General features: G+C 66.4%; 5 protein-coding genes across 9 annotated transcripts; 2 read left to right on the forward strand and 3 right to left on the reverse strand.

Moving 5' to 3' along the window:
* The first annotated feature begins 114 nt into the window (after window positions 1-114).
* Window positions 115-6,371, forward strand: C28H2orf68 (chromosome 28 C2orf68 homolog). 2 transcript variants are annotated; one of them, XM_062596904.1, is made up of 4 exons: window positions 115-444; window positions 737-852; window positions 1,269-1,396; window positions 5,362-6,371. In XM_062596904.1, exons 1-4 carry the CDS (start codon window positions 350-352, stop codon window positions 5,749-5,751), a joined length of 729 nt encoding a protein of 242 aa, XP_062452888.1. In that variant the 5' UTR covers window positions 115-349; the 3' UTR covers window positions 5,752-6,371. The 2 variants fall into 2 exon arrangements, with proteins under 2 accessions (XP_062452888.1, XP_062452889.1); XM_062596905.1 differs by lacking the exon at window positions 5,362-6,371 and adding an exon at window positions 1,813-2,061 and having other exon boundaries at window positions 125-444.
* VAMP5 (vesicle associated membrane protein 5) lies at window positions 2,706-5,525 on the reverse strand. Of its 2 annotated transcripts, XM_062596908.1 has the most exons (3): window positions 5,404-5,525; window positions 4,236-4,367; window positions 2,706-3,754 (listed from the first exon to the last, which is right to left on the reverse strand). In XM_062596908.1, the coding sequence occupies exons 1-3, from the start codon at window positions 5,404-5,406 to the stop codon at window positions 3,551-3,553; spliced, it is 339 nt and encodes a 112-aa protein (XP_062452892.1). In that variant the 5' UTR covers window positions 5,407-5,525; the 3' UTR covers window positions 2,706-3,550. The 2 variants fall into 2 exon arrangements, with proteins under 2 accessions (XP_062452892.1, XP_062452891.1); XM_062596907.1 differs by lacking the exon at window positions 5,404-5,525 and having other exon boundaries at window positions 4,236-5,127.
* Window positions 6,092-7,715, reverse strand: VAMP8 (vesicle associated membrane protein 8). The gene is made up of 3 exons (XM_062596909.1): window positions 7,538-7,715; window positions 6,904-7,044; window positions 6,092-6,375 (listed from the first exon to the last, which is right to left on the reverse strand). Exons 1-3 carry the CDS (start codon window positions 7,538-7,540, stop codon window positions 6,232-6,234), a joined length of 288 nt encoding a protein of 95 aa, XP_062452893.1. The 5' UTR covers window positions 7,541-7,715; the 3' UTR covers window positions 6,092-6,231.
* GGCX (gamma-glutamyl carboxylase) lies at window positions 6,910-12,168 on the forward strand. Of its 3 annotated transcripts, XM_062596900.1 has the most exons (15): window positions 6,910-7,072; window positions 7,975-8,187; window positions 8,438-8,596; window positions 8,813-8,978; window positions 9,072-9,150; window positions 9,263-9,369; window positions 9,465-9,628; window positions 9,748-10,004; window positions 10,473-10,604; window positions 10,706-10,857; window positions 10,940-11,109; window positions 11,187-11,317; window positions 11,387-11,534; window positions 11,618-11,813; window positions 11,949-12,168. In XM_062596900.1, the coding sequence occupies exons 1-15, from the start codon at window positions 7,060-7,062 to the stop codon at window positions 12,109-12,111; spliced, it is 2,250 nt and encodes a 749-aa protein (XP_062452884.1). In that variant the 5' UTR covers window positions 6,910-7,059; the 3' UTR covers window positions 12,112-12,168. The 3 variants fall into 3 exon arrangements, with proteins under 3 accessions (XP_062452884.1, XP_062452885.1, XP_062452886.1); XM_062596901.1 differs by lacking the exon at window positions 6,910-7,072 and having other exon boundaries at window positions 8,099-8,187; window positions 8,438-8,588; window positions 8,834-9,150; window positions 11,615-11,813; XM_062596902.1 differs by lacking the exons at window positions 6,910-7,072; window positions 8,813-8,978 and having other exon boundaries at window positions 8,099-8,187; window positions 9,263-9,628; window positions 11,615-11,813.
* Window positions 12,169-13,071: 903 nt separating this feature from the next.
* Window positions 13,072-18,921, reverse strand: MAT2A (methionine adenosyltransferase 2A). Its single transcript, XM_062596903.1, has 9 exons — window positions 18,758-18,921; window positions 15,999-16,076; window positions 15,774-15,896; window positions 15,580-15,692; window positions 15,344-15,487; window positions 15,036-15,254; window positions 14,724-14,906; window positions 14,507-14,640; window positions 13,072-13,865 (listed from the first exon to the last, which is right to left on the reverse strand). Exons 1-9 carry the CDS (start codon window positions 18,846-18,848, stop codon window positions 13,763-13,765), a joined length of 1,188 nt encoding a protein of 395 aa, XP_062452887.1. The 5' UTR covers window positions 18,849-18,921; the 3' UTR covers window positions 13,072-13,762.
* Window positions 18,922-21,340: the final 2,419 nt, after the last annotated feature.

Here is a 21,340-nt window from a genome sequence, read left to right on the forward strand (position 1 = left end):
GCACATCCACCCCCAACGCACGCACGCACACACTATTGCGCATAAGCAGATGATCCGCGCGGGCCAGTGGAGGCAGGAAAACCCCCTCGGCGCCTGCGCAGTGCTGCCGGCTCCTGCCCGTTGGCGGCGCTGTGGCGCATGCGTGCCGGCGCCTGGGCGGCCGGCGGGGCTTTTAAAGACACAGAGTCCCTTTTTCTGCCGGGCGTGGTGTGCAGCGCCGTGCATCCTCTGGAGCCCGGCTCCGGGGACAGTCCTGGCCGCTCCTCGCCACCGCCCCCCCCTGCCGGTGCCCGCGTGGAGGAGGCTCCGGGGGACGGCGGCGGCGGGCCGGTCCCCGCAGCGGCGGCCGATGGAGGCGGGCGCGGGCTGGCGCTGCCGGCCGGGCGGGCGGCTCGACATGAGCCACGGCTTCGTGCGCCACATCCGCCGCAACCAGATCGCCAGGTACCGGCCCCGGGGCCGCCTCGCGGCACCCCCCCGTCCGGCCCCCCGAACCCCACCGGGCCCCCCCACCTCCCCGGCCCCTTAGTGCCCCCCGGGGACCCCTCCTGACTCCCCTCAGAGCCTCCGTCGCCCCCTCCCGGGACCCCAAAGCATCACCGGGACCCCCGAGCCCCCCCCCGGGACCCCCATGCCCTCCCAGCTCACCACCACCCGGGCCCCGTTGCCCCTGCCGGTGCCCCCCGCGGTGCCGGTGGCGGCGGCGCTGAGCGGCTCGGTGCCGGTGCCGGTGCAGGGACGCCTACGAGCGGGCGGTGCGGCAGGCCCGGGGACGGGCACGGAAGCGCCACACGCCGGCCCCGCCGCGGCCCCGCCGCCCCGACCAGCAGGTCTACCGGCCCCGCGGTCCCGGTGAGCACCCTGGCGTGGGCTGGGGATGGGGGGGGGGCACCCAAAGGCGGGCTGGGGCTGGGGAGGCACCCTGGGGTACGCTGGGGCGTGGGGGGCACCCTAGGATGGGCTGGGGGGGCACACCCTGGGTTGGGCCAGGGTGCGGGGAGCACCCAAGGGAGGGATGAAGTCTGTGGGATACACCTGGGAGATTTGGGTCCCACAGAGCACCCTGGGGTGAGCCAGGGCATCGGGGGGGGGCACCCGGGGTATGTGGGATGTGGGGGGCACCCTGGGGTGGGTTAGAGAGCGAAGGGCACCCATGGAAGTGCTGAGGGGTGTGGGCTGGTTCCCGGGGGGCACCCTGGGGTGGCCTTGGGCATGGGGGACACCCACAGCATGGGGGACACACCACTGAGGGTGCTGGGTGCCGGCAGAGGGGGTGGCACCGAGCCCGGGCGAGAGCAGCGCGGGTGCCACCGCCGCGGATGCCCGCGGGCCCCGGCTCTTCTGCCTCGAGTACGAGGGGGACGACGGGAGCATCACTGCCGTCATCGTGCACCAGGTGGGCACCCTGGGGACCCCGGGCGCCCCCGCCTCTAACCTCTGCACCGCGCCACCGCGCTTCAAGGGTGCCCAAGATGCAGCAAGGGGTGGCCGGGTGTCCCCTCCTGCCCGGGCAATGCCCTGGGTGCTCCAGTGGGCACCACTTGGGGCACAGAGGGTCTGTGGGTGCTGCAGGGTGCTGTGGGTACAGGTTGCTCCAAGTGGGTGCCCTTAGGTTTAGGGGGCGGACAGTGGGTTTTGGGTGCCCTTGGGGAGCAGGGTGCCCTGAGATGCAGACAGGTGCTGTGGGGGGCGGCTGGTGCCCCAGTGCAGGTGGGTGCTGGGTGCAGATGGGCACGATGGGGCACAGTGGGTGCCCCAGGACACAGAGCAGGGCACCCACGGGTGCCGCTGACGGTGGGGGGGGTGCCACAGGCGGACAGTGCGGAGGAGGTGACGCAGCGGGTGTGCGCCCGGAGCCCACTGGAGCCCGCCCTGCGCCGGGCCCTATGCCAGCGGGTGCAGGACGAGCTCAGCAAGCGCCGCGGGACCCGGTGACAGGGGCACCCGCCCCGGCTCTGTCCCGGCCCCCTGGCAGTGCCGGGAGGGGACATCGCCAGCCCGGAGGGGACGGTGCCAGCTGGGGCTGGTCAGTGTCTGATGCCAATAAAGGTGCTGCGAGGCCCCGGCGTGTGGCTCTCATAGGGGACCCTGGGGAAACTGAGGCACAGGGTGGGGGGCACCAGGAGCCTGGCAGGGACCCCAGCATCGCTGGGGCTGAAGGGCTGCACCCATGGGTGCTGGCATGGCTGTGCGGGGGCTGCTCTCCTGAGCTCTGAAACACGGCCTCGCCCATGGCCATCTACCCCAGGGATGTCACCTGGTGTCCCCTGTCTTGTCCCTTTTTAGGGCTCTAGGGTGGTACTGCCAAGGTATCGGGTCCCCAGGGTCCCCATCCCCTTCCCTAGGCATCCCTAGGGGCCCATCAGGTCCCCATCCTTTCCCTGGAGTCCCCCTCCCCTCCCTGGGCATCTCCGGGGCCATCAAGTCCCCAGCGTCCCCGTCCCCTGGGCTCTGCCGGTGCATTGGGTCCCAGGGTCCGTGTCCCCTTCTCAGGCACATCTAGGGCCATCAAGTCCTTGGGGGTCCCCATCATTTCCTCCGCTCTCTGGGCACTGTCAGGGCCACCAAGTCCCCAGGGTCCCCGTCCCCTCCCTGGGCACCTCAAGGGCCATCAGGTCCCCAGTGTCCCCATCATTTCCCTGGGGTCCCTGTCCCCTCCCAGGCGTGGGGCTGCAGCACCCACAGAAGCAGGACAGACTCTGGGATTTTTAGGTGTTTTTGTTTGTTTTTTGTTTTTTTATCTCAGTAGCGGCTATAAAGAGACTCACAGTGGAGACGGTCACGGCACCGCTGCCTGCTCAGGGAAGGGTGCCAGGCTGTGCCACGGGTGCCCAGGCGATGCTGTGCCTGGGTGATGCTCGCCCATGGGTGCCCAGGGGATGCTGTGCCCCAGGGGGCATGGGCACCCTGCGCCTGGGCAATACCCAGCCACCCCAAGGTGCAGGTAGGTGGCACAGGGCTGCAGCACCCCAGGGTCCTTCCATGCTCCTCTCCAGGCAGGAGGATGGGACTGGAAGTGGGTGGCATCCCGGGGAGCAGGCCCTGCCACCGGACACCTGGGTCCCTGGGGCACCCAAGGGGAAGCTGGCAGAGGGCGATTCCCCCTGTCCAGGCAGTGCCCCTAGGCCAGGGCCACCACTGCCTGTGGTGCTCTGTTATCGTAGGGTCTCCCCAAAGCAGGGCCTGGTGGGTTGGTATCATCGTCTCTCTCTGGAGCAGGTCCCACTGGTTTGTTATTGTAGGGTCTCCTCGAAGCAGGTCCCACTGGCTTGTTCCTAGAAGGTCTCCCCAAAGCAGATCCTGGTGGCTTGTTATCGTAGGGTCTACCTGAAGCCGGGCTAGGTGGCTTGTTATTGTAAGGTGTTTCCAGAGTGGATCCTGCTGGTTTGTTATTGTAGGGTCTCCCTGGAGCAGAACCTGCTGGTTTGTTATTGTAGGGTCTCCCCAAAGTGGGTCCCGATGGCTTGTTATTGCAGGGTGTCCTTGAAGGAGATCCTGGTGATGTTATTGTAGGGTCTCCGAAGGCACTGGTGGAGGTGGGCTGGGGTACTCAGTCCCCACCGGAGCTGGCACGGGTGACAGAGGGTGGCACAGGAGGGGCGGTGCTGGTGCCACCCAGCCACAGTGCCAGCACCACGATGAGAATGATGACGGCAAGGCCGACGGCCAGCCCCACCAGCACCAGGCGCCAGCGTCGCTGCTTGGCCCGCTGCTTCTGCACCACTGCTCGGCTCGTCCGCGTGAACTCCTGGCCCTGGGAACAAACAGCACATGGGCGCTGGGATAGGCACCACCGTGCTGGGCCACCCTCCGGTGCCCAGCCAGGCATCAATGTCCCTGCAGTGTCCATCTCAGGCTGGATGTCCAGATGATGCCCACTCAGTGTGGTGCCCGGGGCCATATGGCCCTATGGGGCCTGTCCAGGGCTGCGTGTCTCCGCGGTGGCCACCCAGCTCAGTGCCCGGGGCCACATGTCACCACAGTGCTCACCTGGCGCAGTACCCAGAGCCCTATGTCCCTATAGTGGCCCTCCAGAGTTGTACCTCTCAACCATGCCCATCTAGGGCTCTACATCCCTACAATGCCCACCCAGCACAGTGCCCAGAGCCATACATCCCCCATGGGGGTCCACCACAGTGACACCCAACGCTGTGCATGGGGCCATACATCCCGGCAGTGGCCATCCGGGGCTCTGCGTCATCCCCACAGTGCGGTGCCACCCGCCATGCCCCTACCATGCTGCGCAGCTCCTCGGCCCGATCATCCAGGTCGCTGAGCTTGCCCTCACGCTCCAGCACCTTGGTGAAGTTCTCCTTCATGATCTGGGCCACCTCCTCGGCTTCCTGCTGACACTGCTCCAGCCTGGCCTGGGGGGAGGGTGAGTGGGGACAGGGCCGAGTGGGGTGCATGGGCATCGTGGGGACAGGGCACGCAGGGATTGGGTCGTGTCAGGCATGTGGGGACCGTGGACCCAGAGCACATGGGGCATATAGGGACTGGACACATGGGGACCATGGGGCCAGGGGAGAACAGGGACTGCAGGGATGTGGCATATGAGGACAGGGCTCAGGGGGACAGGGACATACAGGGCACATGGGGATGATGGCATGTGGGGACAGGGCGCAGGAGGACAGGGCTATATAGGGCACGTGGAGACTGTGGGCACAGCATACACAGGAATATATAGGGCACATGGGGACCGACCTCAGGGATGGTGGCAAATGGGGACTGTAGGGATGGGGCAAATGGGGACAGGGCACAGGGGGACCATGGGGATAGAGCAAAAGGGGACGGCAGGGACAGGGACCATGGTGACAAGATCACGCAGGGTGAACAGGGATTGTGGGGGGGGGGGAGGGGGAGGATGGCACAGGGCCACCGGGGAGGGCGGGGGGCACCCAGAGGGGGCACCCAGGCACCACGGGGCCCAGGACAAACAGGGACAGGGCCATGTGGGCACCGTGGGGACAGGACCCGGCACCCACCCAGGACGCAGACACATGGGAAAGCACCAGCAAGGGCTGCCTGGCTTCCACCCCCCGAGCAGGAAGCGCCTGCGGGAGCCCCGAACCGGGTGAACAGGGTCCCTCCAGCACCAGGGACGGTCCCCGAGGGCCTCCTACCCTACCCCCACACACACCCTGACCCCCAAATCTCCCCCCTTCCCCTCCGCCAGCCTCAGCTTCCCTGGGCCACCCAAGGTCACCAGGGACGGCTGAGACGGGTCCCGGGACACCGGCCCTGGCAGGACCCCCCCTCCCTCCTTTTCCTGGGACACCGGGCGCAGTGGGACCCCCCCCCTGCCGCCGGGAACAGCCCGGTCCCGCCGAAAAACAACCTCCCCCCCACCCCTTTTTCCAGGAAGCGAAAGCGAAAGTGGCGCCACTGCTTCCCGGTGCTCACCATGGCTCCGAGAACTCCGGGAATGGGACCGCTCCGGAGGACGGCGGCAGCCGGATCTGCCTGGACGTGCCGCCGCGGCCCGCCCCAGGGGCCTCCCCCCTCCCCCCCCCCGGCAGGAGGAACCCGCCAGGCCCGGTCCTGGTGCCACGGGAAGCCTCCCCACTTCCCCCCGCACACACCCCTCACCCCCCCCCCCCCCAGAGGCACCCCAGACCCCTAGGTCCTGCCTGGAAATGTGGGTGCCCCCGGACACCCACCAAGCCTAGAGACACGGGTCTCACCAGCCCGGATGCCTGGGCTCCCTCTGCCCCCTCCATCTCAGAAACATGGGTCTGCCCCCAACACTAGGTGCCACCCACACACCAGGCCTGGACCCCTGGGGTCCTCCCCCCACCCAGCCCCACAGAAGAGTGATCCCCCCCCCAAACACCTGGATCCACCCAGCACCACCAGAAATGTAGGTGCCCCCGGTCTAGACCCCCAGGTGCCCCCCTCTACCCCGCAGGGAGGTGTGGGGCGGCCGTCCCTCCCCCCACCCTCATCCCCTAACTGAGGCGCGGGCCCCCGGCATGGCGCCGACTGACACACTGCGTCCTTTGTCCCCACCCGGCGCCAGCTGCCCTCCTGGCACGGCTCCCCCCGGCGCGGCGCAGTGCGGCACGGTGCCCGGCAGCCCCACACACGCCTCTCGTCCGGACTCGCTGTATTGCCCGCGGACACGGGGAAACACAAGGAGACAGTGGCAGGGGGGAGGCACAGCACCCGGGCACCCGCCAGGCACCTTGGCCTCCCCGAAGGCACGCGCGGTGGACGCCTGGCATGGCGCCTCTAGGTGGGGATGACGCCCGTGGCGAGGAGGATGATGAGGATGAGGATGATGGCGCCCACGAGGCCAAGGATGAGCAGCAGCTTCAGGTTCTTCCACCAGTACTTGCGGGCCACCTTCTGCGACGTTGTCTTGAAATGCTCTGACTGCGGGCAGAGGCGGGCACGGGGCTCGGGGTGCTGGAACCAGTGCCACCCAGGGGACCCTACGCCCATCCCGTGACCCTGTGCCCTGCACCTCAGGGACCACTTGGGGACCTGTTGCCATCCTGGGGACCCTGCACCCACCCTAGGGACCTAGTGGTCACCCCACCACCCTGAGCTTTGCACCAAAGACCCTGCACCACCTTAGGGACTCTGCACCCATCTGGGAACCTGGCGCCACCCTGGTCCCTGCTCTCGCTCAGGAACTCAGTGCCAACCCCCAGGACCTGCACCCACTTAGGGACCCTGCGTCCACCCAGCGGACCCGGTGCCACTTCAGGGATCCTCTGCCCATGCCACGGACCCAGCACCCACTTTGGGGACCCTGCATCCATTTGGAGGCCCTGCACCCACCCACCCCCATGTTCCCTCCGGGCGTGTCCAGCACTGGACATCCATGGGGGTGTTGTGTGTCCCCCCACCCCACCAGGCTCTGCAAGCAGGGTGCGCGGCACCCGCTGGACCCCTAACCGTGGCCTCCAGGTCCTCGGTCTTGTTACGGAGGTGGTCGAGGTTCTCGCCCCGCGCCAGGATACGCTCCACGTTCTGCGTCATGATGGTCTTGACGCCCTCCACCTCGCTCTGCAGGTCCCGCACCCGCTCGCTGCCCGCCTGCCGCAACACCACATGGGGCGTCAGGGTGGGCACCCAGCCCCCCCGGCACCCCAGCACACACGTTGGGCACCCAGGCAGGGGAGTTGAGCACCCCATGTAGAGCCTGGGCACCCTACGTGCACTCATGTGGACCCTGGGCACCCCACAGGGACCCATATGCACCCTGGGCATCCTACATGGACCTTGGGCACCCCATAGGGCCTCTGAACACCCTATAAGGACCCTATATGGACTGCATACGCACCCCACAGGGACCCCATATGCACCCTGGTCACCCTACATAGGACTCCGGACACCCTCCCGCGCCCCTGGCACCCACAAAGCCCCCGGACACCCCACAGGGACCCATATGCACCCTCAAGGGTCCTACACAGAGCCCAGGCAGCCACCCAAGCCCCCTCCCCCCCCGGGCGGAGGCGCCCAACGGCGCCGCTGCCACTTCCCCTTCCCGACCCGGCAGCCCCGGCCCGGCCCGGCGGCGGGCGCTCACCATGGCTGGGGCCGGGGCCGGGGTCGGTGGCGGTGCCGCTGCCGGGGCCGCCCGGTGCTTCCTCCTGCGGCCCCGCCCCGCGCCGCAGGTGCCCTTCCGGGGCGGTGGCCCGGTGGGGGGGGAGGGAGGTCACAGGTCACGGGGCGGAGGTCACGGGCAGGGCCGGGGGAGGGGGACAGGGGGCGGCCGGAAACCTGCCCCCCCCCTCCCCTCCCCCCCCCCCCAACACCGCCGCCCCCTGCCCGCGCCCATCGCGACACCCGCGGCGGCGCTTTGCGGCCGCTGACGTGGCGGGGGCGGGGCGAGGGGCGGGGCTCCGGCGGCTGCGGGGCGATGGCGGCGGCAGGTAGGGGGCTCCCGCCGCTCCCGGACGCCTGGGCCGGTGACCGGTTGCCCTTTGCCCTCTGACCTCGGCCCCCGCCGCTGTCTCATTGCAGGCGCGGCGCGGCACAGGCCCCGCGGGCGGGACCCACCGGGGCCTCCCTCGGGGCCGGTACCGGCCCGGGCAGCGGCACCAGGCCCGGCCCCGAGCCGCCTCCGCCGCCTCCTCGGTTTCGAGCCCCGCGACCTGACCCGGTGGCACCGCTTCGTCCGCCTGCTGCACCGGCCCACCGACCCCGCTGCCCTGGGCGCCTTCCGCTGCGCCTTCGGTGAGCCCGTGGGGCCCAGGGGTCCGGCCAGGGGTGCCCAGGCGTCCGGGGGGATGGGGGGGCTCACTACCCCTGGTGTCGGACAAGGTGGGCCCAGGCGTCCAGCCTCGCTCCGCCGACGCCAGAGCGAAGGTCAGCAGGGAGGGCAGTGGCCGCCCGGACGCCTGGGCCCTCCTGCTGTTGGGGTTGTTGGGAGGGGGGAGGGGGAAGCCCGGACACCTGGGTCCCTGAGCCAGCCGTGTGCCCGCAGGGCTGCTGATGGCGCTGGACATCCCGCAGGAGCGGGGCCTGGGGCACCTGGACCAGCGCTTCCTGGATGGCCTCGAGGTTTGCCGCTTCCCGCTGCTGCCCTTCCTGGCGCCGCTGCCGCTCGACTGGATGTACCTGCTCTACGCCGTCATGTTCGTGGGTGCGCGGCGCGGGGACGGCTGCTGTCGCGCCACCTGAGGGACGGGCCCGGGGGATGACTCTGAAGGATGGCCCGGGGATGGCATGGGGACGGGGAGAGGCGCCACGGCAGATGTGGTGACAAGGGGGATGGACGGGCACGGCGGGGACGCCGGGGGGGGGGGGCAGCGACACCAGGATGGCCTCGTGGCTGAGGGGCGCCCGGCGGTGCCCACAGGCGCCCTGGGCATCATGGCAGGGTGCTGCTACCGCCTGAGCTGCCTGGCCTTCCTGGGGCCCTACTGGTACGTCTTCCTGCTGGACAAGACGGCCTGGAACAACCACTCCTACCTCTACGGGCTGCTGGCCTTCCAGCTGGCGCTGCTGAGCGCCGACCGCTACGGGTGGGTGACGGCGCCGGGCAGGCGGGTCCCCCCGGGGCACGCCCGGCTCGGCGCCTGCCGTCACACCGTCTCCCTTCCTCCCTCCTCCGGCAGGTCCGTGGACGGGCTTTTCCGACCGAGCAAGAGAAACGCCCACGTGCCGCTGTGGAACTACACACTGCTGCGCGCACAGGTTGGGCCGACTGGGGTCCCGCGGAGGGGTCTGGGGGGTGGGGGGGTGTCCCCGGTCCCGGACGCCTGGGTCCGCCTCCCGCACGCCTTCACCGCTCACTCTCGCCCCGCAGATCTTCATCGTCTACTTCATTGCGGGGCTGAAGAAGCTGGACGCCGACTGGGTGGGCGGCTACTCCATGGGCTCCCTCGCCCGCCACTGGCTCTTCGCCCCCTTCAAGTGAGCGGGGGGTGCCCAGCGGTCCGGCCCGGCCCGGCCCGGCCCGGCCTCCTCTCACCGGCGCCGCCTGGCACGGCTCTGGCTCTCGCCCGCAGGCTGGTGCTTTCGGAGGAGACTACGAGCTTGGTGGTGGTGCACGGCGGCGGGCTGCTGCTTGACCTCTCCGCCGGCTTCCTGCTCTTCTTCGACGCCACACGGCCCTTCGCCCTCTTCTTCGTCACCTACTTCCACTGCATGAACTCGCAGCTCTTCAGCATCGGTGAGCTCGTTTCCAGGAGCGGAGGGGCCGCGCCAGTGGGTTTGACGACCTCGCAGCGAGCCATCCATCCGTCCGTCCGTCCTCACCCTGACGCGGCGCCCTCCCCCCGCCCCCCCCAGGCATGTTCCCCTACACCATGCTGGCCAGCAGCGGCCTGTTCTGCGAGGCGAGCTGGCCGCGGCGGCTCTGCGCCCGCTGCCCCGGCTGGCTGCGGCGGGCGCTGCCCAGCGTGGCGCCGCCGCGGCCCAGCGCCGACTGCGCCTATGGGGGCCGGCGGGCCCGGCGCCCGCGGCTCCGCCAGCACCTTGCCGCCGCCTTCACCCTCCTCTACGTGCTGGAGCAGTTCTTCCTGCCCTACTCCCACTTCATCACCCAGGTTGGGGGGGGGTTAGGGAGGCGAGAGGGGGATTTGGGGGGGGGGGGGAGGGGACTCAGGGACAAGAGGGCACTGCCGGGGGCATTTCTGGGGGCACCAGGACCAGAGGGGCGATTTGGTGGGGGGCCGGGGCAGGGGCATTTCTGGGGGCACAGGGATGAAGGGGGTTATTTGGGGGGGCAAGAGGACGCAGGGACAAGGGGACAATTGGGAGCACAGGGACATCACCGGGGCAATTGAGGGAAGGGGAGTAGGGGGGGGGGTCAGTGCTAAGGGGCATTTCAAAGGACACAGGGAAGGGGGGGGACAACTTTGGGGGTGCCCCAGGGCACTCCAGCACATTACACCGGGGACTCAGCACCATGGTGTCCTCTTGCCCACCCTGTGTCCCCCCACCCACCCATCCACCCAGCTGAGGTGGCACCATCTGTCCCTCTGGTGCCACCTCACGTGCCCCCATCCCGCCAGGGCTACAATAACTGGACCAACGGGCTCTATGGCTACTCCTGGGACATGATGGTTCACTCGCGCTTCCACCAGCACGTCAAGATCACTTACCGCGACGGGCTCACCGGCGACGTGGGCTACCTCAAGCCGGGGGTGAGCGGCACCCAGACGCCTGGGTCCCTCGCAAGTTGAGGGAAGGGGGAGGAAATAGGGGCCGGCACCCACGGGTTGGGGCGGGAGGGGGGGTCCCGCAGGTGTTCACGCAGAGCCGCCGCTGGAAGGACCATGCCGACATGCTGAAGCAGTACTCGGCCTGCCTGAGCCGCCTGCTGCCCCGCTACAACGTCTCACAGCCCCAGATCTACTTCGACGTCTGGGTTTCCATCAACGACCGCTTTCAGCAGCGGTGAGTGACGGGGACGTGCGGAGCAGCGGTGGCCTTGCGCCCGTTGTCCCCACCCCCACCCACAACGCCCGCGCTGCGGCAGGCTGGTGGACCCACGGGTGGACATCGTGCAGGCTGAGTGGTCGCCCTGGCGCCCCACGCCGTGGTTGCTGCCGCTGCTGCTGGAGCTGTCGCCTTGGCGGGCCCGGCTGCAGGCCCTGGAGAGCACCCTGGACAACCACACTGAGGTGGTCTTCATCGCAGACTTCCCAGGTAGACACCACGGGGGGCACCCTCGGGGGCACCCTCGGGCGCTGTGGGCACCCATGGCCCTCTCCCGTCTCCTCCAGGCCTGCACCTGGAGAACTTTGTGAGCGAGGACCTGGGCAACACCAGCCTGCGGGTGCTGCGGGGCGAGGTGACGGTGGAGCTGGTGGAGCAGGGCAGCAACCACACGCTACGAGAGGGCGAGGGGCTGCAGGTGAGCAGCCAGTGGGTGCCGCGAGGCAGGCAGGGGAACCGAGCAGGCGCTGACCGCCCCCTGCTGCAGCTGCCCGCTGGGCAGTACCACAAGGTGCACACGGTCTCGCCGGAGCCCTCGTGCTACATGTACATCTACGTCAACACCACGGCGTTGGCGCTGGCGAGGAACCTCACACGGCTGCAGGAGCTGCGGGAGCGGGTGCAGAACGGCACCGGTGAGCGGCATGCACCCAAACCTCCCCCAACCCCAACTCCGCAAGAGCGGGCGCCGCAGCTCACCCCGCCCCGTACCCAGCAGAGACGGAGCCGCTGCCCCCCGAGCTGCGGCCCATCCTGGGCGAGCCGCTGGCCGACGGCGCTGAGGCCGACCCAGTGGTGCGGGCCTTCCTGCGGCGCCAGCAGCGCTTGGAGGAGCTGGGCCGGCGCCGCGACGAAAGCCTGGCGCAGCGCTTCCACCGCTTCCTCATCAAAAAGTATTACCTCTTCCGGCGCAGGTGAGCCCAATCCCCCCACCCTTAAAAAAAAAAAAAAAAAACCCACCCTTAAAAAAAAAAAAAAAAAAAAAAAGTATTTTTCGCTTTTCCTCCCCCCATTTTATGCCTCTTCTTTTTGCCCCCCACACCTCACAGCGCCCTGATGACCTTCATCTCCCTGCGCAACCTGGCGCTGGGCCGGCCGCCCCTGGAGCAGCTGGCACAGGAGGTGGCCTTCGCCAACCTGCGCGGCCAGGAGGAGAGCGCCCACCCCAGCAGCAGGGGCCAGGAGCCGGCCGAGCAGCACACCGAACTCTGACTTACTTCCCCCCCCCCCCCAACAACCCGCACCAATAAACTTTTTTAAAGCCTCCAACCACCACCACCGAGCGCCTTCAGTTTCCCCCTTCGCTAGAGCCGGCAGCAGGCGCTGCCCCACGCAGGTACGGTAGAACCTAGCAGTTTTATTGAGATTTTGGAATTAATTGGTGAAATCAAGACATACGTAATAAAACCTCCAGAAAAATTATTAAGAGAGAAAAGAGAGAGAAAAGAGAGAGGAAAAAAAAAAAGAGAGAAAGCCCCTCGCCACCCTCACCCCCACCAAGGCACTTTCTGGGGGCAGCAGACCCGGGACGGGCACGTAAACAAGCCGGCTTCTCTGTACCACACCGGCCAAATGAGCCGCGGTCCCAGGCCCGGGGCGACCCCAGCACCCCAGCTCTGCCCTCCCCCCTCTTCCCCCCCCCCCCCCCCCAAATCCATTTACAACCTGATTTTCCCCCCCCTAAATTTTACCCCGGCAGGTGGGACCCGAGGTTTTTCTGTAGGACACCTCGGCCCTCCCGGGGTGGGGGAAAAGGCGGCCAAGGAATCAAGGTGCAGGGGGGCTTTCAAGAAAATAAGAGCTGCCGTCTGAGCCCGGGGGCTTCTCTGTACTCACGCCCCGCGCCTCAGGACACAATAAATAAGCCGTTAGAAAAAAAAAAAAAAAAAAAAAAAACATTCAAGTATGAAGGGCCGGTTTTCCCCCCTCCCCGCTACTTCCCCAGAGCTGGGAAGAGCTTTTCGCTGTGCCCCCACCGCCTCCCAGCGCAAAGCTCAAGGGTGGGAGGAGTGGGGGTTGTGCAGTTTGTGGATTAATTTCAGCTTTCTTATAAAGAAAAACAAACAAAAATTCCTCCGGTACCAAAGCGTGCAGCCTACAGAGCTCGGGCCGATGCCGGAGCTCGGCAAGCCGGGCGCCGTTGGGCTAGTGCTGAGCTACAGGTGGGATGGAGGGGGGTGGGTTGGGTTTCAACAACCCCCCCCCCCTTATTACGTACGTCCTCCGAGAAAAAGAAGAGAAAGAGAGAAAGAGCTGGAAGCGGAGAGGTTAAAATCCGGCGCCGCTCGAGAGCTGGGAGTTGGGAACAAAAAGAGCACCACCGAGGTCCGAGCGGGAAGAGGCGCGCAGCGAGCCAAGGGGCCGGCTGGTGCGGGGGGGCTACGGGACGAGGAAAGCGTTCCCGTAGGAAAGCGGCAGTCGTAGGAGGGGGTGGGGGGTCAGCCGGGGCTGGGAGTGCTTTGCCGTCTCAGAGCTCAGACGTCAACGAGATTAAAAAGGCGGACAGATGCCGGAGGGAACCACAAACGTCAGGCGCGCGCGCGCGTGTCACCAGGACGATGGCAGCACCATGCGCGGGGAAGAGGCTGGAGCCCGCGCGGGCAGAAGGAGGGCACCTTTCGGGGCGAGGCAGGGGGCACCGGGTGCGAGCGCACCGCTGCCCCGAGGAGGGGGGGGCCGCCGCGGGGAGAGGCACGAGGCCACGTGTGGTCCCCACACAACTGAAATGATGGCAACAGACAGAGGTGAGTAAGAGCTGGAAAGGAGGACAGGAGAGCTTCGGGAAGAGGAGCTCTTTCCCCCAGAGCCTGAAAGCTTCTCTGTAGCCTACGCCAACAGGAGTGGGGAAAAAAGCCTAACACTTTCAGTATTTTAGCTTTTTGGGAACTTCCCAGGGGAAACTGTCCCTACCAAAGTGGCCATAGGCTGCAGTCCTCTGATAAATGGGCTTCTTCAGATCCAGATCCCTGGAATATACAAGTCCTCAACTTAGTAAGAACGTCCGAGGCCCACGTCACGCACAAACCTCCCTGCCTGTGGGGGCCGGGGCATTCGTCCCGGCAGGCGACACCGCCTCGCTGCTGGCTCCGGCCGGGGGCCGCCTCCCTGTCCTGCTCCCTTTTCCCCGGGGCGGTTGTAGCTTCCCGGGCTGCTGCGGCGACACAGCCGGAGAAGCTACAAGCGCGTGGTTTCTCAGCTGCCAGCGGATACTTACCCCCTCAGCAGCACCCGGTCCGCCCGAAAGCACTTATCTTCCAGCTTAAGCAGCTCTTGTCCTAGCCCAAAGGCTGCTTCTCCCTTTAAATCTGATGTTTCCAGCATGGGTGGTGAAAGAGGCAGCGAACAGCAGCACGAGGTCGTGCCCACGGCGGGCAGCTACTCCGGGCGGGCAGCTCGGCTCTGGGCTCTGCCGCGGGGCTACAGGCGCCCTCTGCCCTCACAGCAGCGGCGAGCTCCACGTAGGGAGCCGCTCCTCGCTACTACCGGCAGGGCGAGGAGTCAGGGGGGACCCACGTCTGTGCCCGTCACTGCCATGGCGCCAGGCGCCGTGCACCGCTCCTGCCACCCTCCCCAGCGGTTCCCCAGCGGTGCGCCTCCCCGCTTTTACCTGACGATGACCCCGGGGCGGAGGTCGAAGTTCTTCTTCACTATCTCCAGCAGTTCCCGCTCGCTCTTCTGGGACGTGCCGTAGTGGAAGATGGAGATGGACAAGGGGTGCGACACCCCGATGGCATAGGAAACCTGAACGGGGGGAGGAGGCGATGGGAATCGAGCCGGCAGTGACCACGGTCGCCCCCCTCCCTGAAGCACTGTGCGGCACCTACCTGCACGAGTACCCTCCGGCAGAGCCCGGCTCTGATGAGGGACTTGGCCACCCAGCGTGCAGCGTAAGCAGCAGAACGGTCCACCTTGGTGTAGTCCTTCCCGGAAAAGGCGCCTCCTCCGTGGGCACCCCAGCCCCCATATGTGTCCACGATGATCTTCCGGCCCGTGAGGCCGGCGTCACCCTGCAACAGGGAGCGCCGTCACACGGGCCGCCGTCACACAGGCCGCCGCCTTCAGAGCTGGGTTCGCTCACCCCCAGGCTCCAGAGCGAGCTGGCATCACCGCAAAGTCCCCCAAGAAAGTGGCCTTACCTGGGGGCCACCGATGACAAAGCGGCCGCTGGGCTGCAGGTGGTAAATGGTGTCATCATCCAGGTACTTGGCCGGCACGACGGCCTTGATCACCTTCTCCTTCAGCGCGTCCCTCATCTCGTCCAGGCACACCTCCTCGTCGTGCTGCACCGAGATGACGATCGTGTGCACACGGATGGGGATCACAGCCCCACGGTCCTGCATGTACTGCACCGTCACCTGAAAGGAGACATCGTCAGGGCGGGGACACACTCCCACCCGGGAGCAAGGGCAGCAGCACCAGCAGCTCCGAGGCCCAAGGCCCTCACCTGCGTCTTCGAGTCAGGCCGAAGCCAGGGCAGGGTGCCATTGCGCCGCAGCTCGGCCAGCTTGGCGTTCAGCTTGTGCGCCAGGACAATGGTGAGGGGCATGCACTCCTCCGTCTCGTCCGTGGCGTAGCCAAACATCAAGCCCTGCAGGAGAGAGGTCAAACCCTCAACTCAGGGGAACCTCCCTCACTCAGAGGAGAAGGCTGCTCGAGGTATGTACAGCCGGGAACGCTCACCTGGTCTCCAGCCCCGATATCCTCCTCACTACGATCCAGGTGGACACCCTGGGCGATGTCTGGGGATTGCTGCTCCAGGGCCACCAACACGTTGCAAGTCTTGTAGTCAAAGCCTAGGGCAGAGCGAGCTTTTAGCTCCTTGGCCCCGCAGCCACCCACCCTCAACGCGGCCGCGAGCGAGCAGCGGCACATACCTTTGGAAGAATCGTCGTAACCAATGTGCTTAATGGTGTCTCGAACGACCTTCTGGTAGTCAACAGCAGCTCGGGAAGTGATCTCCCCCGCCAGAAGGATCATCCCCGTCTTTGCAACAGTTTCTAAAAGGGAAAAAGAAAAGGTCACCTCCGGCATCGCCCACCCAGCAGTTGCTGGAGCGCCTGCTGCCTCCCACCTTCTTCCCCAGATGGGGCTCAACTCACCGCAGGCAACTTTAGCATCAGGGTCTTGCTTGAGGTGGGCGTCCAGGACAGCATCACTGATCTGGTCGCAGATCTTATCTGGAAAAAGAGAGGGAGCTTGTCTCTACTGCCTGACCCTTCTTTCCTGAGCCGCTTTCCCTCTCCGCTGAGCACAGCAAATTGCAGACAACGCAGGGAGCTTTCACACTAATCTGGAAACATGAGCAGCAACTGTAGCGCTGCCCCAGGCCAGCACAAGCCTCTTATTAAGCCAGCAGCTTCCTGCAGACACAGCCCTTTCCTTGTCCCCTGCTCCAGGTTATTAGCGTGGAATTTCAGGCATTTGCTAGTTAAACTCTTGAGCTCAAATTACATTTGAGCCAGGGCTTAAGTTCAGCCACCTATTCCACTGCCATGGTGCTTCCATTTTCCGAATGGGAACCCGGCATCTCCTTCCCAAACAGGGTGCAGGGCTGTGCGCCAAGTCACCAGCTTTCCAAATCTGGAGCATACCAGCCTCCAAGAGCAGCTCAGCCCTTCCAGCACAAGCTTAAGCCCTGGTTGCTGCTTCTAGAGGGGTGTTCAATGTCAACACCTACCCCTGGGGGAGCCCCGGAGCTGGAATTTGCTGGGCCCTACTGTACACTGCAGGCTGCAGCCCTGACTGCAGAATGGATTTCAGCTGGCTGCCCAGCCAGTGCCGAGCGTGCCGCATCCAGTCACTTAAACACTGAGGATGTTTTATTCTGGGGTAGTGAGAAACTCCTCCTGTTCTAAGGGCTTCAGAGAAGCTGCTCAGGTTCTGCAATGAATAAGCAACTTCCCTTTGACTGCAGATGTCCTTGACAAACGACCTTTCAGGCTGGATTTAGAAGAGGGTGACAAACCAGGATTGCATTTCAGACAATTGTGGCAATTAAAAAGAAAAAAGCAGACAGGAGGCTCCTCTTACTGCTTCTTAGGGTTAAAGGGCACTAAAACAGACCTTAAACCTATGAGGTAATAGCCCCGTTCCGTGGCAGGGAGCACAGAAGTCTCCTCAGATCTGGGTTGCTAAACAGCTCCTTTTCCCCTGGAGACAGCACCTGATTTCAAAACCCTGGTCAGGTGCACAGTGCCCTTCCAGCTAGGGAACAACCTGACAAGGTAACACAAGACTGTTTTTGCATCGCTCGAGGCAGTATCTGGGATAGTCTCTGGTTACGCCATCAGCAGACACGCTGGCCTAGCTGTGCCAGCAGCTGCCTGGGCAGAGCCAGCGCTACCTTCGCCGCAGGGTGACAGGAAACCACATCTGAAATGGCTCGCTCGGCCGAATTGCTGGCCAGCACACAGAGAGCGCCCTAGCAGGCGGCAGAGGCTGCCAGCTGCCCTGGGGGCAGAGGAAAGCAGCTGGCTGTGCAGTTTTCCAATCATGTGCCCAAAAATGGAGAGCACAAAGAGAGCGAGCGAGAGCACATGATGCTGTTACTGAATTGAAAGGACGCCCAGGCTGCCCAAGGGACCTGACCCTACAGAAAGGACGGCCCAAAGCACCTATGGCATCCCTGATGCTGCTCCCCATTTGCCAGATATCAAGCAGAGCTGGAGTGGGGGAGGCGCCTCCTGGGGGTTGCAGATCTGGGGACACTCCTAGGATGGGCAAGGGGGCTGGCAGGGTGCTTTAACCACTGCACATTACTGCCCCTGCAGCCAAGCACTGGGTTGGGCTCCAGAGGGGAACACCGAGGGCTCAAGGGGTGCAGAAGACCAGGGAACACCCCTAGGGTTGGCGGGCTCTAACTGCTGCATGCCTCTGCCTGGCAGCCAGGCTGTGGCTCTGGCTCCAAATGGGGTATGAGGGACCTGGGGATACCCCTGGGGCTGGCAGAGGGCTCTAACCGCTGCATGCCTCTGCCATGACAACGAGGTTACAGATCTGACCTTGTAGGGTACTGAGGAAACCCCCAAGGTAGGAAGGCAGCTGGCAGAGGGCTCTAACCACTGCATACCTCTGCCATGACAGCCAGGTCACAGATTTGGCTCCACAGGGGACATGGTGGGGACACTCCTGAGGCTGGTATGGGGTTGGAACCACCGCTCACCTCTGTCCTGGCAGCCAGGCTGCAGAACCAGCCCCACGGAGGTACAGAGGACATGGGGACCCCCACCAGGGGCTGGTGAGGGGGTGGTCTAGCCGCTGCAAACCACCGCCCTGGCAGTCAGGCTGTAGATGGGGCCCCCAGAGGGGTATGGAGAAGCTGGGGCCATGCCAGGGCATCCGGGATGCTCTTACCACGGCACATGAGGGCGCTGGCTGCAGCAGGAGGAGCCGGGGACCCCTCCCAGGAAGTCCTGGCAGGGCGCCTGGAGCAGGACTCGGGGCCCTGGGACTCGCTGCAGCCCGGAAGCTGCTTAGTCACCGCGGCGGCAGCTGACTCACCGCTGCCCCCGGCCGCACCTCGCCATTACGTCACCTGCCGCACCGGCATGGACCCCCCCCCCCCGACACACACACACCCCGCGCGCGTCTGCGCGCCGTCGCCCGCCCCACGCGGGAAGCACGTGCGCGCCAGGGGCCGCAATGCGGCGCGCGCCGCCCCGCAGTGCGCGCGCGCCCCGTGGCGTCATTCCCCTCCCCCGCCCTCCCCCCGCCCCGGCACGGGCGCGCGCGCGCCCCCTCCCTCCTGTTCCTCCTTCTTCCCCCCCCCTCCCCCGCCCGCCCTGAGGCGACCGGGGCGCGCGCCATTGGGCCGCGCCTGCGCGCTCGCCCGCCCTGGCCGGCCCCCCTCGGCCCGCACCTGGGTGCCCCTCGCCCACGGACTCGGAGGTGAAGAGGAAGCTGCCTTCCTCGATGAAAGCCTCGTGGAACCCATTGAGCTGCCCGTTCATGGCGGCGGCGATGCTGGCGGAGCGGGAGGCGGCGGCAAGGCGGGCGAGCAGCAGCAGAGCACAAGAACGGCCGCGACAGACTGAGCGCGGCGCCCGCCGCCGCGCCTCTATTTATACCCTCTCTGGCCCCGCCCCCCCGCCGATTTCCGCCAATGGTGCGCGCCGAGCGAGCCCTGGGGACGGGAAGGTGAAACCATTCGCCACAGGCGCGGGGGGAGCATTATGTAACGTCAAGTGACCTACACACCTCCCGACCGCACCACCCGCTTCCACTGCGAGAAACCGAGTCTATGATAGAGATGAGCTACCGTTAAGGAGATAAAGCCCTTCCCTTCCGAGCGCGGCTGAGCGAGTAGGGCCCGGAGCCACCTGCATTTCCCCCCCCCCGAGCGCGGCCTCATGGAGCCGCCCCCGCCGGCCGGCGGCGCGAGGCGCCTGGCGGGGTGCGCATGCGCCGCGCGGGACCTGCGCCGCACGCCCGGAGGGGAAGGCGGGCGCGCGCGGCGCAAGCGCAGTGTGACTCCCGCGGGCGGCGAGGACGGCCCGCACCGCGGCCGCCGCCATCTTTGGGGCTGTTCGGCGCCTCCTTTGTGTGGTCCGCCAGCACCGCCACCCGCCGCCACACGCTCCCCTGGGTCGGCCCGGCCCCGCCACCACGGCCTAGCCTTGCCTGCCACCCCTACCCACTGCCCTGCAGCCCCATCCACCCTGCCCCATGCCTCCTGCCTCATGCCAACGGCTCCCTGCTGCCATCTTGCAAATGGCCGCCACACCTCAGCCAAGGGGAGCAGAGGGCGAAGGCGTCTTGGCTGTGGGAAAAAGATGGGAAAAGCGGGCTATAGGCACAAAAAGTGGGCTGCATCCTCTGAAGGAAGCAGGCCGGCACCTCCTGCAGCTGGCGCCGGGGGGGCTGGGAGCATGGGCCCTGCTGCCAAGCGCCACGCGGGGTGACATCAGCTGCCCCCGAGGACGCGCAGGCAGCGCCGGCACCGCTGCTAAGAGGATTATTCCGCTTGGTGCCAGGCAGAGCGTGTCACCTTCCATGGTGACAGCCCGCCACGAGCATCGAAATCGCATTAGGACGGGGGCTCCAGGTCCCCCCAGGCGCTCATGTCCTGACGGCGACCCCCCCGCCACCGCAGGACTCCGAGCTCTGGCCCGGCCGAGGGGACGCGCCCAAGGCTGCAGCGGGGACGCTGCGGCGGGAGGATGCTCCCCGCCAGAAGGGGAGAGGGAGGCAGGTCAGAGGAGCGGGTTCACCAGTGCTTTGGCACCTGCCCTGGACCTGCCTGATGCAACCGGCCTCTGGTCTTGCCAGTGCTGGAGCCTTCCCAGCTCCCCTCCTTCTCCTCCTCCTCCTCCCCAGAGGGTTGGGGCAGCCTTGGCCACTACCATCACCTGCCCCACACCCCAGGGCTTCCACAGAGGAGCAGCTGTAGCCTTTTTCCCTGGGCGGCCACCCTGCCGCAGGCTCCCAGGGCCGCAGCTTCCACGGTTGGCATCGCCCGCACCCCAGTGGTCAGCATTGCCCGCGCCCTGGGGGGACGGGGTTGGGGGGAAGGAGGGGGGCAATTTCTGCACAAACTTTCCGCCCTCGGGGCATCTTTCTCGCACGCCGCGTAGGGCTCGTCCACCCAGGGAGGGGAGGGGGGGTTGGGGGAAGCCAAAGCCCGGCAGGATGGCGCCGCAGACAGGAGGGCCCCAGGATGGCGCAGCGCCCCAGGTGGCACCAGCGCAGGGAACCGCCTCCGCCGTCCGCATGAGCACGTCTCCAGCTGCGCAGTTTAGCCTTGCCAGCGCCGGTGGATTTTCCCGGTCTGGCGAGCCGGGAGGCGTCACAGCGGGTGCAGGCGCTGGACAGGCGGGCATTGTGGCGGCGGCTGGTGGCCTGCTGCCTCGGTTTCCCCATAGCGAGAGGCCAGGAGACGAGGGGAGGGCTGGGGAATGGCACCCTCCCCCGGTGCCCAAAAGGGCTGCTTGGGCCCAGCTTAGCCTTACCAGCACCCAGGGTACCTGGGACACCCAGGACCTCCATGCTGGGGGGGCAACAGCACCCAAGACCCACAGATTCAGGTCCCACAGGCACCCAGCACCCACATGCCTGAGGGCAACAGCATCCAGCACCCACAGACCCAGGTCCCGTGGGAACCCAGGGCGCACACACCAAGGTCCTACAGGCACACAGGACCCCTGCACCTGGGGACAACAGCACCCAGGACCATAGACCCAGGTCCCATGAGCACGCAGGACCCCTGGGCCTGAGAACAGCAGTGCTCAGGACCCACTGACACCGGTCCTATGGGCACCCAGGGCCCACAGAACCAGGTCCAATGGGCAGTCAGGACCCACAGGCTCAGATCCTACAGCAAACATGGCCTCTGCACCTGGGGACAACAGCACGCAGGACCCACAGATCCAGGTCCCATGGGAACCCAGGACCCCCACACTAAGGTCCTACAGGCACACAGGACCTCTGCACCTGGGGACAACTG

The sequence above is a fragment of the Rhea pennata genome, chromosome 28 (assembly GCF_028389875.1).
Source record: "Rhea pennata isolate bPtePen1 chromosome 28, bPtePen1.pri, whole genome shotgun sequence".
Taxonomy (NCBI): domain Eukaryota; kingdom Metazoa; phylum Chordata; class Aves; order Rheiformes; family Rheidae; genus Rhea; species Rhea pennata.